Source organism: Saccopteryx bilineata, chromosome 4 (genome assembly GCF_036850765.1).
Source record: "Saccopteryx bilineata isolate mSacBil1 chromosome 4, mSacBil1_pri_phased_curated, whole genome shotgun sequence".
NCBI classification, from domain to species: Eukaryota; Metazoa; Chordata; class Mammalia; order Chiroptera; family Emballonuridae; genus Saccopteryx; species Saccopteryx bilineata.
In genome coordinates, this window is record NC_089493.1 from 129,321,836 (window position 1) to 129,336,584 (window position 14,749).

The 14,749-nt window shown below is 44.3% G+C and overlaps 1 protein-coding gene across 4 annotated transcripts in view; it reads left to right on the forward strand.

The window, feature by feature from the left end:
• CD276 (CD276 molecule) overlaps nucleotides 1-14,749 on the forward strand; it is a 46,820-nt gene that overhangs the window by 14,945 nt on the left and 17,126 nt on the right. For 3 of the 4 annotated variants that reach the window (XM_066278102.1, XM_066278103.1, XM_066278101.1), the window contains exon 2: nucleotides 4,333-4,453. In XM_066278102.1, the coding sequence (XP_066134199.1) occupies nucleotides 4,387-4,453 (67 nt within the window). In that variant the 5' untranslated portion in view covers nucleotides 4,333-4,386. Of the gene's footprint in view, nucleotides 1-1,754; nucleotides 1,877-4,332; nucleotides 4,454-14,749 lie in introns of all 4 variants that reach the window. The other variant, XM_066278104.1, reaches the window with a different exon arrangement.

Here is a 14,749-nt window from a genome sequence, read left to right on the forward strand (position 1 = left end):
TGGCCAGGTAGGCCGAAGCTTCAAGCAAGCCAGTCCCCCATCCTCCCACTGGTTTGCACTGCCCTTGGGCTGGGGGCTGATCCCTTAAGACTGCTTATCAGAAGACAGTGCCCAATGTGGGGCCTGCACCTAGGCTTTTATAAACATTTATTGTGATTTAAACTCCTGTAATTGTCAGGTCCCTTTCCCTGACTTTTGCAAAGATAAACTTTTTGTTATTTTTCGGAGTGAAGGCAAGGAAGCCATTAAACGAGAGAATAGCAAGCCAATTACCTCACAGTGGGGGGAGGAAAATATACTGGATTGAATCGAGCTGAGAAATTGGGTGAGGGGAATTTTAGTTTTAAAGGGGGCACTAGTTTTAAAAGCCACCCCGAACCCAAACCTTACCAAGTCAACGTAACCTGCCTGGCAGCTCATTGTCTAGACTTTAGGAATACAGTATGCGAAGGCATGACACTCTAATGAAGTTCCGATTGTACCCAGCAAAGCTCTTCTTTTATGGTGGGAACATTGAGCACAGGGAGTGGAAGTTACCTGCTAAGACTGCACAGTACAGTGTCAGAGCTAGGACCCCGAACTTTGTGCTCACTTGCTACTTCTTCAGAGGGATCTACCTGAGAGGCGGACAGGCAGTGCCAGGAGATAGGCTGAGGAAGGGCCACCTCTCCCGGTCTGTCTACCTGGGGAGCACTAAGCGTTTCTCAGGCCTCGGGGTTATCATGTTTCTGAGGTGCCTCCAAGTGGCCCTCACTGCATCTTAAACAGGACACTGTGCCAGACAGCAGTGACTTACGTGCACGCCCACCTTCCCCACTGGGATGCAGGCTCCTCTGTTTGAGTCATCTCTCTGGCCCTGGTACTTGCCTAATAGTTAAATGCATTACTGAATATGTGAACGAATGTCTATTCAAGGACTCCTTACATTGCAGGTAATAGAAACCTACCTTGAATTGGTTAAGGGAAAGGAAAAAAAAAAAGACTGGCACAGTACCTGGGCCGTCTAAGCGTGCATCTGTCTTGGGCATAGCCGGCCCCAGGGGCTTAACTGCTATTTTTAGAAGCGGTGCTTCTGTGCTGTGCTGGTTAGCATAGATTGCCACTAGATATGTGGCTTGACTCTTTTTGCCAACTTCATGGGGCATTGTCCAAGGAGCCCCTGCAGGGATTGGGAGGAAGTAGGAGGTTAGAGCTGCTGCTGGTGGCCGTGGTGGGGGCAAGGAGTCCCTCTTGAGTACTCCCAGGTCCAGGGCATCTTGGTATAGATTCCAGTCTCAGCCCTTGTTTGTTTGTTTTTTCTTTCTTTTGGTTTTTGCTCTGTGGGATCACAGCTGGGGTGATTTTTCCAGGGCTTTCCTGTGGCTCCACCTCCACTGGGGTTGGAAGTGCCTGCTGCCCTCTCAGACTGAAGGAGGCCTGGGGCCCTCATGCCTGCTTCTTCCGTAAAGCCCAGGAACTCTGGTCTTTCTGTGAGCTCCTTGGAGTTCCTACCTTCTGCCAGGACTGGGCTAGGGGAGAAGGAGGAGCAGCAGGAGGGAGGGCTGGCTGGCTGGTTGGTGACTAACTCACTGGGAGGTGTGGTGCATGCTGACTGCTGGGCAGGTCTGCCCTGGGGGCCAGAATTCCCCTTTGTAGGAAAGACGGGCAGGGCGGTGCCAATGAGTGCAGTCTGAGATCCTTGGCCTGGAGATGGGCTCTGTGTACTGGGCGGTGGCCCTGCGGTCCCCAAGGGCAATGACTGGCTTCCATCCCAGGCAGGCTCCCATCTCTGAGCAGCACGCTTCTCCGACGGGTGTGTTCCTTCCTGTCTCTGCTTCTGGGCCTGGCTACTGTGGTGGAGGCCCTGAGTGCTGTGCAGTTCTCAGGTCTTCTCAGGGTAAGCTGCGCAGGTGGGAATGGTCCTGGGTCCAGAGTCTAGGAAAGGAGTCAAAGGGAGCAAGCCCAGCACCTGCCCTGGGAGCCCCCTCATTCTTCCACAGGGGGGAAGGGCAGCTTGGCCTTCAGGAAGCCCTGGTAGGTCTGATCAGGAGAGAAGTGCTCCCTGGTCCCCTACATTCCCAGAGAGACCCCGGGGAGTAAGAACTCAGGGCGCCCTGGCCAGTTGGCTCAGTGGTAGAGCGTCGGCCTGGCGTGCAGAAGTCCTGGGTTCGATTCCCGGCCAGGGCACACAGGAGAAGCGCCCATCTGCTTCTCCACCCCTCCCCCTCTCCTTCCTCTCCCGCAGCCAGGGCTCCATTGGAGCAAAGATGGCCCGGGCGCTGGGGATGGCTCCTTGGCCTCTGCCCCAGGCGCTAGAGTGGCTCTGGTCGCGGCAGAGTGACGCCCCAGAGGGGCAGAGCATCGCCCCCTGGTGAGCAGAGCGTCGCCCCCTGGTGGGCGTGCCGGGTGGATCCCGGTCGGTCGGGCACATGCGGGAGTCTGTCTGACTGTCTCTCCCGGTTTCCAGCTTCAGAAAAATACAAAAAAAAAAAAAAAAAAAAAGAACTCAGGGCAGGAATTAACTTGATGTATAGAGGTGGGACCATCATTGAGTGCTGAGTAGGGGACTGTGGGCCAACATCAGCAGTAAATGGGCGGCCACGGGAGGTTCTTGAGCAGGGGGAAGGACGTGAGCAGGTCTTCAGTCCTATGTAGAGGATGGAGTTACTGGTGGGACAGAGTGGAATAGCAGGACCACTGAGGAGGGTCAGGGTCAGGAATGAGCAGCAGGGAGACAGTGAGGGAGGGGCCCAGGAAGAAGAGACAGGCTTGGTTTTTCTGGGGCTGAAAGCAAGTAAGGGAGATTTAGAACCGGGAGCTTCTTCATCCTCGGCCCTGGGTGCCTCCTTGGGAAGCAGGCAGGCCAGCAGGCCGCTAGCTTCCTGTGGGCTGATGGCCCTTGTAGGCAGGATGTGGTGCTCTCCAAGGATGCCTTTATGAATGGAGCGGGGAGGCTGCTGAGTCAGCAGGTGGTGAGGCATTGAGTCATCAGATTTGGACTGAAAGCTCTGGGAAGGAAGTGTCTGCTCAGGGCTTCCCCGCTGTGGGCAGCTGGGAGGGGGGCTGGCAGGATGCACCTGGTTGGGCTGAGAGAGTCCGTCGGCTCAACTTCAGGGTGTGGGGGGGCCCCAGGGGGTGCTTGGCTGGGATTAGAAGGGTTGATGCCCACAGCCTCTGATTGGAACTGATGCTAATGGCTGTTGAGTTTTGCTCTGTGGAAAGGCAGGTGGTGTGTTTCGGAACTCAAGTTCTTCTCAGCTGTGCTAACTGGCAAATAGCATCTCAATATGATGTCACATCACTTTTCTGGGCTTTAATTTTTCTTTCTCTTACAAAATGGGATCAAGTAGTTTAGCCTGTCTGCCCCGGGAGTCAGAGAATGTGAAATCATTCATAGGCTTGCCAATCAGTGTTGATCCACATAAATCAACACCGGTTATGTGGCTTGAAGCAAATAATTGGGCAGCAGCTGTGGTCCACAGGGAAAAGGAACAAGTCGGTCATCTTAGGCACAGCCAGGATTGGGAGCAGGGCTGTACTCAGGGGTGTTGGATCTGAGGCCACAGACCTACCCTTTTGCTCAATCTTGACTGTAGCCTTGGCGGTCAGCCCCAGTCCTGGCCTTTTTCATTTCTGATCTGTCTTGGTCACTCAGTTTATATGTATTAAACTAGAAAACGGTTCCCTTTGTCTGGGCTTCACTCACATACACCCTGCTATCTCCTAGAATTGGCCCCTGGAAATCCCTGCACAAACTGTGCTAACATCACATGCCCCGCACCGAACCTTTCTATGTTCTTTGTCTCACTGAGTACCCCACCTGGTCACTGGGCACAGAACGTGGGCCCTGACTACTCCCTTTCTCTGTCCCCACACCCTCTAGTCCTTTCTCTTTCACCAGAACTGCTTCATCTCTTCTGTCCAGCTCACCTTCAGAGTAACCTTCAGGGAGCGCAGCTTGGGCCATAACCTCTCTCCACTTCCAGCGTCATTGGTGGCTCCCCTCTGCCTTCTGGGTAAAGGCCCTCCGCCTGTGTCTAAGTCTGGTTGTGGCCTTCCCACACTGATCTGAGTATGTCCTTGCCCTGAGCAGGCCAGTCTTGCCCTGCTTGTCTCCTTTTCCTTATATTTGCATCTTGTTCGGAAAGAGTGGGTCCTGCCACCTCCCCTGGTTTAGCCTGCCCATAATTCAGTTCTTTCTTGCCAGCATCACAGGGAGCCTTGTGGGCGGTGGAAAGGGAGGACCTCCCAACTGGTGCTGCAGCCTTGCCCCCAGCTGGTCCAGGGGAGATGAGGCCAGCATGCCTGAGGTGGACCTTTTGAGACAAAGGCCTCACTTCCTCTTCCTCACAGGCAGGGACAGCCTTCCGCCACAGGGAGCCCAGCTGTCAGCGGCCTCAGAGGAAGATGGGCAGTCCTGGCCCAGGTGTGCGTGTGGCCACCGCCGTAGCAGCGCTGTGGTTCTGCCTCACAGGTGAAGGTGTAGCGTGGGGCTGTGGTGGGGAGGGGCTTAGATTCTCTCCGTGGGTCCCGTGGAACCTATCTGTCTGTCGGGGATGGGGGGGGGGGGGTTGGCGGAACTCCTCCCACTCCCCCCTGTATGTTGTCCATTTCATCCCCACATCCAGGATCCCACAGGTGACTTATTCTGCATTTCTTAGCCCCCATATCCTCTCCTATAAAATGGCACTAACATGTCACACATCACTGCCTCAGCCAGGCTCTCCCACGACCTTGCTCCATGCCTCTCTCCAGCACCTGTCCCCACTGGACATAGTGTACAGTGCGTTCTACTGCTCTCTCTGCTCAAAGAACATGATTGGTCCCAGCCGCATAACAGGTGCTCATTTGTGTTGTATTAATGATGTCAATCTTCCCAACTCTTCCGGCACAGAGCTGGCGTTCCACAATGGCAACTCCTTTCATAACAACATTCTCACTTTATAAACTTCAAATCCTAATCCGTACCTCTGCTCTGGTCCACCTTCCTCCTCCGCGAGTTGCGGGAAGACAAAGCTGAGCGTCTGGCGCCATCTAGTGTAAAAAAGGCGAAGCGCCTCTCTTCCCACTGCCCTTATTTCTCAGAGAAAGGACTGTCTAGTGATGCCTTGGGTTTCATCCCCCAAATTCCCCCTTTTAAAAGGGGTACCCTAGTCCAGTTGGTCTCCAGTTGCAGAGCTGGCCTGGGTCACTTGGGGTTGAAGGGAGAGATCTCAGGGCACTGGAGAGAGGATGATACCCTCCCTCTGTGTGCAATTCACAATAAAAATGCTACCGTAAAATGCTATTTTTCTACATTCAAGAAACCTCTGTGAGTGTTGTAGTCAGTAAGTTTTGTGTCAGGACTGTTTGATTTTTACACGTTTTCAATGTGCCTGCTTTACTGGTACCCAAAGCACACATATAATCTAACTATGACCCAAAAAAGGCAATGCCAGGGTAGAGATGAATGGCAGAGGTGATGGGGTGGGGCAGGCACAGGGTAAATCCACAGGGTGGAGGGCAGGGGTGGAGCAGGGGTCCCTGCCCCTGAGGATGGAGTGGACCTGGGCTGCTGCAATCCACATTCCTTAAGTCCTCCTCACCGCAAACCCATCAGCAAGTTTTGTTCATTTTTCCTGCTAAATAAGCCTTGAATCTGTCTCATTCTTCTTATTGCCAATGCTACCCTCTGAAGCTAAACCATTACTTCTCCCAGGGACCGCTGAACTAGCCTCCTAATCCATCCTCCACAGAGGAGCCAGAGAGAGTTTTCTGCTTTGTTACTCAGGTGATTCCTGACTGACTACTTCCCTCTGTGCTTAGAAAACCCCAAATCCCTCACCAGTCTCATGAAGCTCTCCCATCCAGCTGCTTGGCTATCCTGACAGCATCCTGGTATTGTCACATAGTGAGCTGGGTCATGACTCAGAGTCTTCCCACCCGTTGTCACCTCTATGTGGAGCTCTTATACTGGTTCTTTGCATGTCAGGCACATTTTCCTTTTGAAAATTTTATTTACTTATTTATTTATTTAAAGTGAGAGCAGGGTAGGCAGAGAGACAGACTCCTGCATGTGCCCAGACCAGTATCCACCCAGCAAGCGCTTTCTCCATCTTGAGATGTTGCTCAGCAACTGAACTATTTTTAGTTCCTGAGGCCAGAGGCTCCAGGGAGCCATCCTCAGCTCCCAAGGCCAACTTGCTTAAACCAATTGAGCCATGGCTGTGGGAAAATATGGGAGGGGGGGAGAAGCAGATGGGCGCTTCTGTGTGTCCTGACCAGGAACCAAACCCAGAACATCCACATACTGGGCTGATGCTCTACCACTGAGCCATTTGGCCAGGGCCTAATTTTATTTTATTTTATTTTTTTATAAATAAATTTTTATTAATGTTAATGGGGTGACATCAATAAATCAGGGTACATATATTCAAAGAAAACATGTCCAGGTTATCTTGTCATTCAATTATGTTGCATACCCACCACCCAAAGTCAGATTGTCCTCTGTCACCCTCTATCTAGTTTTCTTTGTGCCCCTCCCCCTCCCCCTTCCCCTCTCCTTCCTTCCCTCCCGTGCCGCCCCCCCTCCCCCAGTATCCACCACACTCTTGTCAATGTCTCTTAGTTTCGTTTTTATGTCCCACCAATGTATGGAATCATGTAGTTCTTGGTTTTTTCTGATTTACTTATTTCACTCTGTATAATGTTATCAAGATCCCACCATTTTGTTGTAAATGATCCGATGTCATCATTTCCTATGGCTGAGTAGTCCATAGTGTATATGTGCCACATCTTCTTTATCCAGTCTTCTATTGAAGGGCTTTTTGGTTGTTTCCATGTCTTGGTCACTGTGAACAAATGCTGCAATGAACATGGGGCTACATGTGTCTTTACGTATCAATGTTTCTGAGTTTTTGGGGTATATACCCAGTAGAGGGATTGCTGGGTCATAAGGTAGTTCTATTTTCAGTTTTTTGAGGAACCACCATACTTTCTTCCATAATGGTTGTACTACTTTACATTCCCACCAACAGTGAATGAAGGTTTCTTTTTCTCAACATCCTCTCCAACATTTGCTATTACCTGTCTTGTTGATAATAGCTAATCTAACAGGTGTGAGGTGGTATCTCATTGCAGTTTTGATTTGCATTTCTCTAATAACTAAAGAAGATGAGCATCTTTTCATATATCTGTTGGCCATTTGTATTTCTTCCTGGGAGAAGTGTCTGTTCATATCCTCTTCCCATTTTTTTATTGAATTGTTTGTTTGTTGTTGAGTATTATGAGTTCTTTGTATATTTTGGATATTAGGCCCTTATCTGAGCTGTTGTTTGAAAATATCATTTCCCATTTAGTTGGCTGTCTGTTTATTTTGTTGTCAGTTTCTCTTGCTGAGCAAAAACTTCTTAGTCTGATGTAGTCCCATTCATTAATTTTTGCCTTCACTTTTCTTGCCTTTGGAGTCAAATTCATAAAATGCTCTTTAAAACCCAGGTCCATGAGTTTAGTACCTATGTCTTCTTCTGTGTACTTTATTGTTTCAGATCTTATATTTAGGTCTTTGGTCCATTTTGAATTAATTTTAGTACAAGGGGACAAGCTATAGTCGAGTTTCATTCTTTTGCATGTGGCTTTCCAATTTTCCCAGCACCATTTGTTGAAGAGGCTTTCTTTTCTCCATTGTGTGTTGTTGGCCCCTTTATCAAAACTTATTTGACTATATATATGTGGTTTTATTTCTGGGTTTTCTATTCTGTTCCATTGGTCTGAGTGTCTATTTTTCTGCCAATACCATGCTGTTTTGATTGTCGTGGCTCTATAATATAGTTTGACGTCAGGTATTATAATGCCCCCAGCTTCGTTCTTTTTCTTTAGGATTGCTTTGGCTATTTGGGGTTTTTTATAGTTCTATATAAATCTGATGATTTTTTGTTCTGTTTCTTTAAAAAAATGTCATTGGAATTTTGATGGGAATTGCATTAAATTTGTATATTGCTTTGGGTAATACGGCCATTTTGATTGTATTTATTCTTCCTATCCAAGAACAAGGAATATTCTTCCATCTCATTGTATCTTTTTTTATTTCCCTTAACAATGCTTTGTAGTTTTCATTAATATAGGTCCTTTACATTCTTTGTTATGTTTATTCCTAGGTATTTTATTTTTTTTGTTGCAATTGTGAAGGGGATTATTTTTTTGAGTTCATTTTCTAATATTTCATTGTTGGCATATAGAAAATCTATGGACTTTTGTATGTTAATTTTGTATCCTGCGACCTTACTGTATTGGTTTATTGTTTCTAGTAATCTTTTTGTGGATTGTTTGGGGTTTTCAATGTATAGGATCATATCATCTGCAAAAAGTAATACCTTTACTTCTTCTTTTCCGATATGGATGCCTTTTATTTCTTTGTCTTGTCTGATTGCTCTGGCCAGAACTTCTAGCACCACGTTAAATAAGAGTGGAGAGAGTGGACAACCCTGTCTTGTTCCTGATTTAAGGTGGAAAGTCCTCAGTTTTATGTCATTTAATATGATGTTGGCTGATGGTTTATCATATATGGCCTTTATCATGTTGAGATATTTTCCTTCTATACCCATTTTGTTGAGTGTCTTAAACATAAAGTTGTGTTGTATTTTATCGAATGCCTTTTCTGCATCTATTGATAAGATCATGTGGTTTTTTGTTTTTTTTTTGATATGGTGTATTATATTAACCATTTTACGTATGTTGAACCATCTTTGAGATTCTGGGATGAATCCCACTTGATCATGATGTATTATTTTTTTAATATGTTGTTGTATTTGATTTGCCAGTATTTTGTTTAGTATTTTAGCATCTGTATTTATTAGAGATATTGGTCTGTAGTTTTCTTTTTTGTGTGCCATCTTTGCCAGGTTTTGGTATGAGGGTTATGTTGGCCTCATAAAATGTGTTTGGAATTATTGCTTCTTCTTCAATTTTTTGGAAGACTTTGAGAAGAATAGGAACCAAGTCTTCTTTGAATGTTTAATAAAATTTGCTGGTATAGCCGTCAGGGCCTGGACTTTTATTTTTGGGGAGGTTTTTAATGTTTTTTTCTATTTCTTCTCTACTAATAGGTCTGTTTAGGTTTTCTGCTTCTTCTTGACTCAGACTAGGAAGGTTGTATTGTTCTAGGAATTTATCCATTTCTTCTAGGTTGTTGAATTAGTGGCATATGTTTTTCATAGTATTCTACAATAATTCTTTGTATATCTATGATGTCTGTGGTGATTTCTCCTCTTTCATTTTGGATTTTGTTTATATGAGTCCTTTCTCTTTTTTCCTTGGTGAGTCTTGCCAAAGGTTTGTTATTTTTGTTGATCTTTTCAAAGAACCAGCTCCTTGTTCTATTAATTTTTTCTATAGTTTTTCTGTTCTCTATTTCTGCTCTGATTTTTATTATCTCCTTTCTTCTGCTGGTTTTGGGTTGTCTTTGTTCTTCTTTTTCTAGTTCCTTAAGGTGTGAAGTTAAGTGGTTCACTTGGGCTCTCTCTTGTTTGTTCATGTATGCCTGAAGGGATATGAACTTCCCTCTTATCACTGCTTTTGCTGCATCCCATAGATTCTGATATGTTGTATTGTCATTTTCATTAGTCTGTATATATCTTTTGATCTCTGCACTTATTTCTTCTTTGACCCATTCATTTTTTTAAAGTATGTTGTTTAGTTTCCACATTTTTGTGGGTTTTTTATCCTCTTTTTTGCAGTTGAATTCTAGTTTCAAGGCTTTATGATCAGAAAATATGCTTGGTACAATTTCAATTTTTCTGAATTTGCTGATGTTATTTTTGTGGCCCAACATATGGTCAATTCTTGAGAATGATCCATGTACACTGGAGAAAAATGTATACTCAGTCACTTTGGGATGAAGTGTCCTGTAGATGTCTATCATATCTAGTTGCTCTAGTGTTTTGTTTAAGGCCACTATATCTTTGTTGATTCTCTGTTTGGATGACCTATCTACAGCTGTCAGCGGTGTACTGAGGTCTCGTATGATTGTATTTTTGTCAGTTTTTGTTTTTAGGTCAATAAGTAGCTGTCTTATATATTTTGGTGCTCCTTGGTTTGGTGCATATATATTAAGAATTGTTATGTCTTCTTGATTCAGTGTCCCCTTAGCCATTATGAAATGGCAATTTTTGTCTCTGAGTACTTTTGCTGTCTTGTAGTCAGCATTATCAGATATGAGTATTGCTACGCCTGCTTTTTTTTGGATATTATTTGCTTGGAGTATTGTTTTCCAGCCTTTCACTTTGAATTTGTTTTTATCCTTGTTACTTAGATGAGTTTCTTGTAGGCAGCATACAGTTGGATTTTCTTTTTTAATCCATTCTGCTACTCTGTGCCTTTCTATTGGTGAGTTTAATCCATTTACATTTAGTGTAATTATTGACACTTGTGAGTTCCCTACTGCCATTTTATAGATTGCTTTCTGTTAGTTTTGTGTCTGTTTTGATCCTTCTCTTTATTTTTTTTATCTTTTGTTTTTATTTGGTTGTATTCCATACATCTTTCCTCTGTTGCTATCTTTTTTATCTCATATGCTTCTGTGGTGGTTTTTTCAATGGTGGTTACCTTTAAGTAATGAAAAGGGTTCCTACCCTGTTCATTGTAGTGCACTATTTTGTGAGTACTTTTGCACTCCATCGTCCTTTGCTACTGTTAATCTCTATCCTCTCCCCCGCTTTCTTTTTGTTGCTGTCACAGTTTAAATTTGGTTTTATTGTGTTCTTCTTGGAGCTTTTACTTTTGGCTTTGTTTTTTTTTTTTTTTGTTCTTTGTATCTGATTGGACAATCCCCTTTAGTAATTCCTGGAGTGGCAGTTTTCTGATGATAAATTCCCTCATTTTTTCTGTATCTGTGAATGTTTTTATTTCTCCTTCATATTTGGAGGATAGCTTTGATGGGTATAGTATTCGTGGCTGAAAGTTCCTCTCTTTCAGGACTTTAAATATTGGGGTCCACTCTTTTCTAGCTTGTAGAGTTTCTGTTTAGAAATCTGATGATAATCTAATGGGCCTTCCTTTATATGTTGTATTCTTCTTTTCCCTGGCTGCCTTGAGAATTTTTTCTTTCCCGTTGGTTTGTGCCAATTTCATTATGATGTGCCTTGGAGTAGGTTTGTTGGGGTTAAGAAAACTCGGAGTTCTGTTTGCTTCTTGAATTTGAGGCTTTAATTCTTTCCACAGGCTTGGGAAGTTCTCATCTATTATTTGTTTGAGTATGTTCTCCATTCCATTTTCTCTCTCTTCTCCCTCTGATATACCTATTATTCTTATGTTATTCTTTTTGATGGAGTCAGGTAATTCTTGTAGGGCTATCTCATTTTTTTAAATTTTTGAGTCTCTTTCTTCTTCTCTCTGTTGTGCCTCAAGTTGTTTGTGTTCTCTTTCACTAATCCTCTCTTCTATCTGGCCTGTTCTATTAGCTAAGCTTGTTACCTCGTTTTTCAGCTCGTGAATTGAGTTTGTCATTTCTGTTTGATTTGTTTTTATAGTTTCAATTTCCTTGGAAATATATTCTTTGTGTTTGTTGAGTTGTTTTCTGAGCTCCCTAAATTGCCTTTCTGTGTTTTCTTGTATATCTCTGAGGATTTTTAGGATTTCTATCTTAAATTCTCTGTCATTTAGCTCCAAGTTTTCCAATATATTAAATTTTTTTTCTCCATAGATTTTTCCTCATCCAGCTGTGTTATCTCTCTTTCTTTTGTATCCATGATATTCGATTTTCTCTTCCTTAATGGCATCTGAGGGTAGTTTTGTTGATAGTATTTATGAGATTTAATAAATAATAAAAAGTTTAAAAAAATCAAAAAGAGTTGTTTTTTTTAAAAAAAAATTAATAATGAAATAAAAATAAAATAAAATAAAAATTAAAAAAAGGAAATTATTCCCCCCCTCCTTTTTTCCTCTCCTCTCCTCTCCCCTCTTTCTTGAGAAAATCTTGTGGTGAACTGTGAATTATATTGTACTAAATAGAACAAACAATGCCTGTAATGGGGGGCCTGAATTGGGGAGAGGTAATAAAGGGGCAAAAAAAAAAAGAAAAGAAAAGAAAAGGGGATATGGACCCACAAAAAGCAAATAAGAAAAAAATTTGGGTCAAGAATAAAATGATTTGCTTTTAGGTGTTGGTTGACTAAGAGTTATGATGAGAGGAATAAGAAGGAAACAGGAAAATGGGGGGACAAATTAAAAAATTACTATTGTATTTAGTGGAACAAGAACTAAATAAAATGGAGAGCCAGGGATGGGAGCACTTCTAGTGTGTTAAAAAGGTGAAGTAAAAACCCCCCAAAATGCCACAAACATAAGTTTGAGTCCCAGATAAGATATTGTTCGTTATTGAGGTTTGAATGAGAGGAGACGTAAAGGAGAAAGGAAGAAACTAATATAGAGGGAGAAAAGAAAGAGAGAGAGAGAGAAAAAAGAGGGAACCACTAAAAGAAGAAAAAAGAGGAGAGAGAGAGAGAGAGAGAGAAAGAGAGAGAGTTAAGGGTTTTGGAGTGCAACCCTCATAGAGAGAAAGGAAGAGGAAAGAAAAGATAATGGGAGATGTAACACTTATGGTTATTGTAGTTCAAGGAGAGGAGAGAGTAAGACCGGCAGAGAGTTAAACGACCAAATTGGAGGAGGAAAAAAAAAAAAAATCAAGAATGAAGATAAGAGAAACAAACGAACAAATATAATAAAATGGGATAGGTTATAAAGTCTGTGTATTATTCTTGATTTTGAGAGGTTATCTTCTTGCTTTTTCTTTTCTCTCCCTCTTCCTGGTCAGTGACTCTGTACCCCGGGTCCTGCCCCTTTGGCACGCTCAGGTAGAGGTTTGCAGTTGATAAATCTCTATGGCGATGTCATGTATTGTGCTTTAGTCTCGTTGGCAGTTGAGGCTCATTAGCATTTATTGGCTCCGCCAGTGAGACAGTCTGTGTTCTTGGAGCCTTTCTCCTATTCTTTCCTTCCTCAATTAGTAGCCTGATAATCCAGCTATGGGGTTGCTGCTGCCTCTGCCTGGATACTAAGAGGCTCAAAGAGCTGGCAACTCCCCACTCTATTCCCACTCAGCACAGGGCTCTGGGTAAGGCTCAGTCAGTCAGAGCTGCTAGCATAATCAGGCAGAGCTTCTGCCCACTCAAAGACCTCTGGCTCTGCCACTCTGTCTGGTAACACGGGCGGGCGTCCACTCCCGGGGCGCTTGGAGGAAACTCTCGCTCACTATCTGCATGCGCAGACCAGGATATCAGGCCGGCAGTCTCACACTCTGAGTGAAACCCCCACCCGCATGGAAAAGTTCCAGTGTTGGAATTGGCTCTCGCTCCGTCCCCGTGCACGGCTTTTTCAAGGTGCTGGGGCAGCCCAAGATTCCGCTTTTGGCCCACACAGAGGCCCCTGACTCTGCTCCTCTGTGGGATAACACGGGCGCACACTGCCGAAGCACTCGAAGGAATCTCTCGCTCACTATCTGCGTGCACAGACCAGGATATCAGGCTGGCCGCCTCACCCTCTGAGTGAAACCCCCACCCGCATAGAAAAGTTCCAGCGTTGGAATTAGTTCTCGCTCCCTCCCCGTGCATGGCTTTCCCAGGGTGCTGAGGCGGTCCGGAGATTCCGCCTTCAGCCCACACAAAGGCCTCTGACTCTGCCTCTCTGTGGGACAACACAGGCACCCACTCCCGGGGCTTTGGAAGGAATCTCTCGCCCACTATGCGGCGCTGACCATGGGATCCGGGAAAATGGCTGCCCCACTTGTCTTTCTTTGTCTGGGTGTGGCACGAGTGTTAGTATGTATTGCCCAGGTTGCCACAGGAACAGTTTTTCCTTGGCTTGGATCTTCGTGCCACAGCCTGGTTCGGCCGTTTGTGCCGCGACCTGGATCTATTCACCCCCTTTGCATGCCTTAGTTTCTATATTCTCAGTTCCCAGTGAAAGCCGCCCTGTTTAGGTTAGTGAGGAAGGCGGAGCATTCCCTTTCAGGGTTTGATTATATATTTAGCCAATTTTTTGCTCGACGATACCTTTCGGTGTATTGCGAACCATCTGGAGGTTCCAAGGATAGGTTTTTCTGTTTCTGGTTGAAGATCTTTTTTTTTTTTTTTTTTTAATTTTATTTTATTTATTCATTTTTAGAGAGGAGACAGAGAGGGAGAGAGAGAGAAGGGGGAGGAGCAGGAAGCATCAGCTCCCATATGTGCCTTGACCAGGCAAGCCCAGGGTTTCAAACCGGCGACCTCAGCATTTCTAGGTCGACGCTTTATCCACTGTGCCACCACAGGTCAGGCTGGTTGAAGATCTTGTTGAGTTTTGGGGGAGATTTATTGGTATCACTTCCTACCGCGCTTTTACTGTGACGTCATCTGCCGAGTAGGTTTGTTATGGTTAAAAAAACTCTGTTCTGTTTGCTTCTTGAATTTGTTTCTTGAATTTGAGTTCTTTCCACAGGCTTGGGAAGTTCTCATCTATTATTTGTTTGAATATATTCTCCATTCCATTTTCTCTCTCTTCTCCCTCTGATATACCTATTATTCTTATGTTATTCTTTTTGATGGAGTCAGACAATTCCTGTAGGGCTTTCTCATTTTTTTAATTTTTGAGTCTCTCTCTTCTTCTCTCTGTTGTGCCTGATGTTGCTTGTCTTCTATGTCACTAATCCTACCTTCTATCTGGCCTGTTCTATTTGCTAAGCTTGTTATCTCATTTTTCAGTTCATGAATTGAGTTTTTCATCTCTGTTTGATTTGTTTTTATAGTTTCAATTTCCTTGG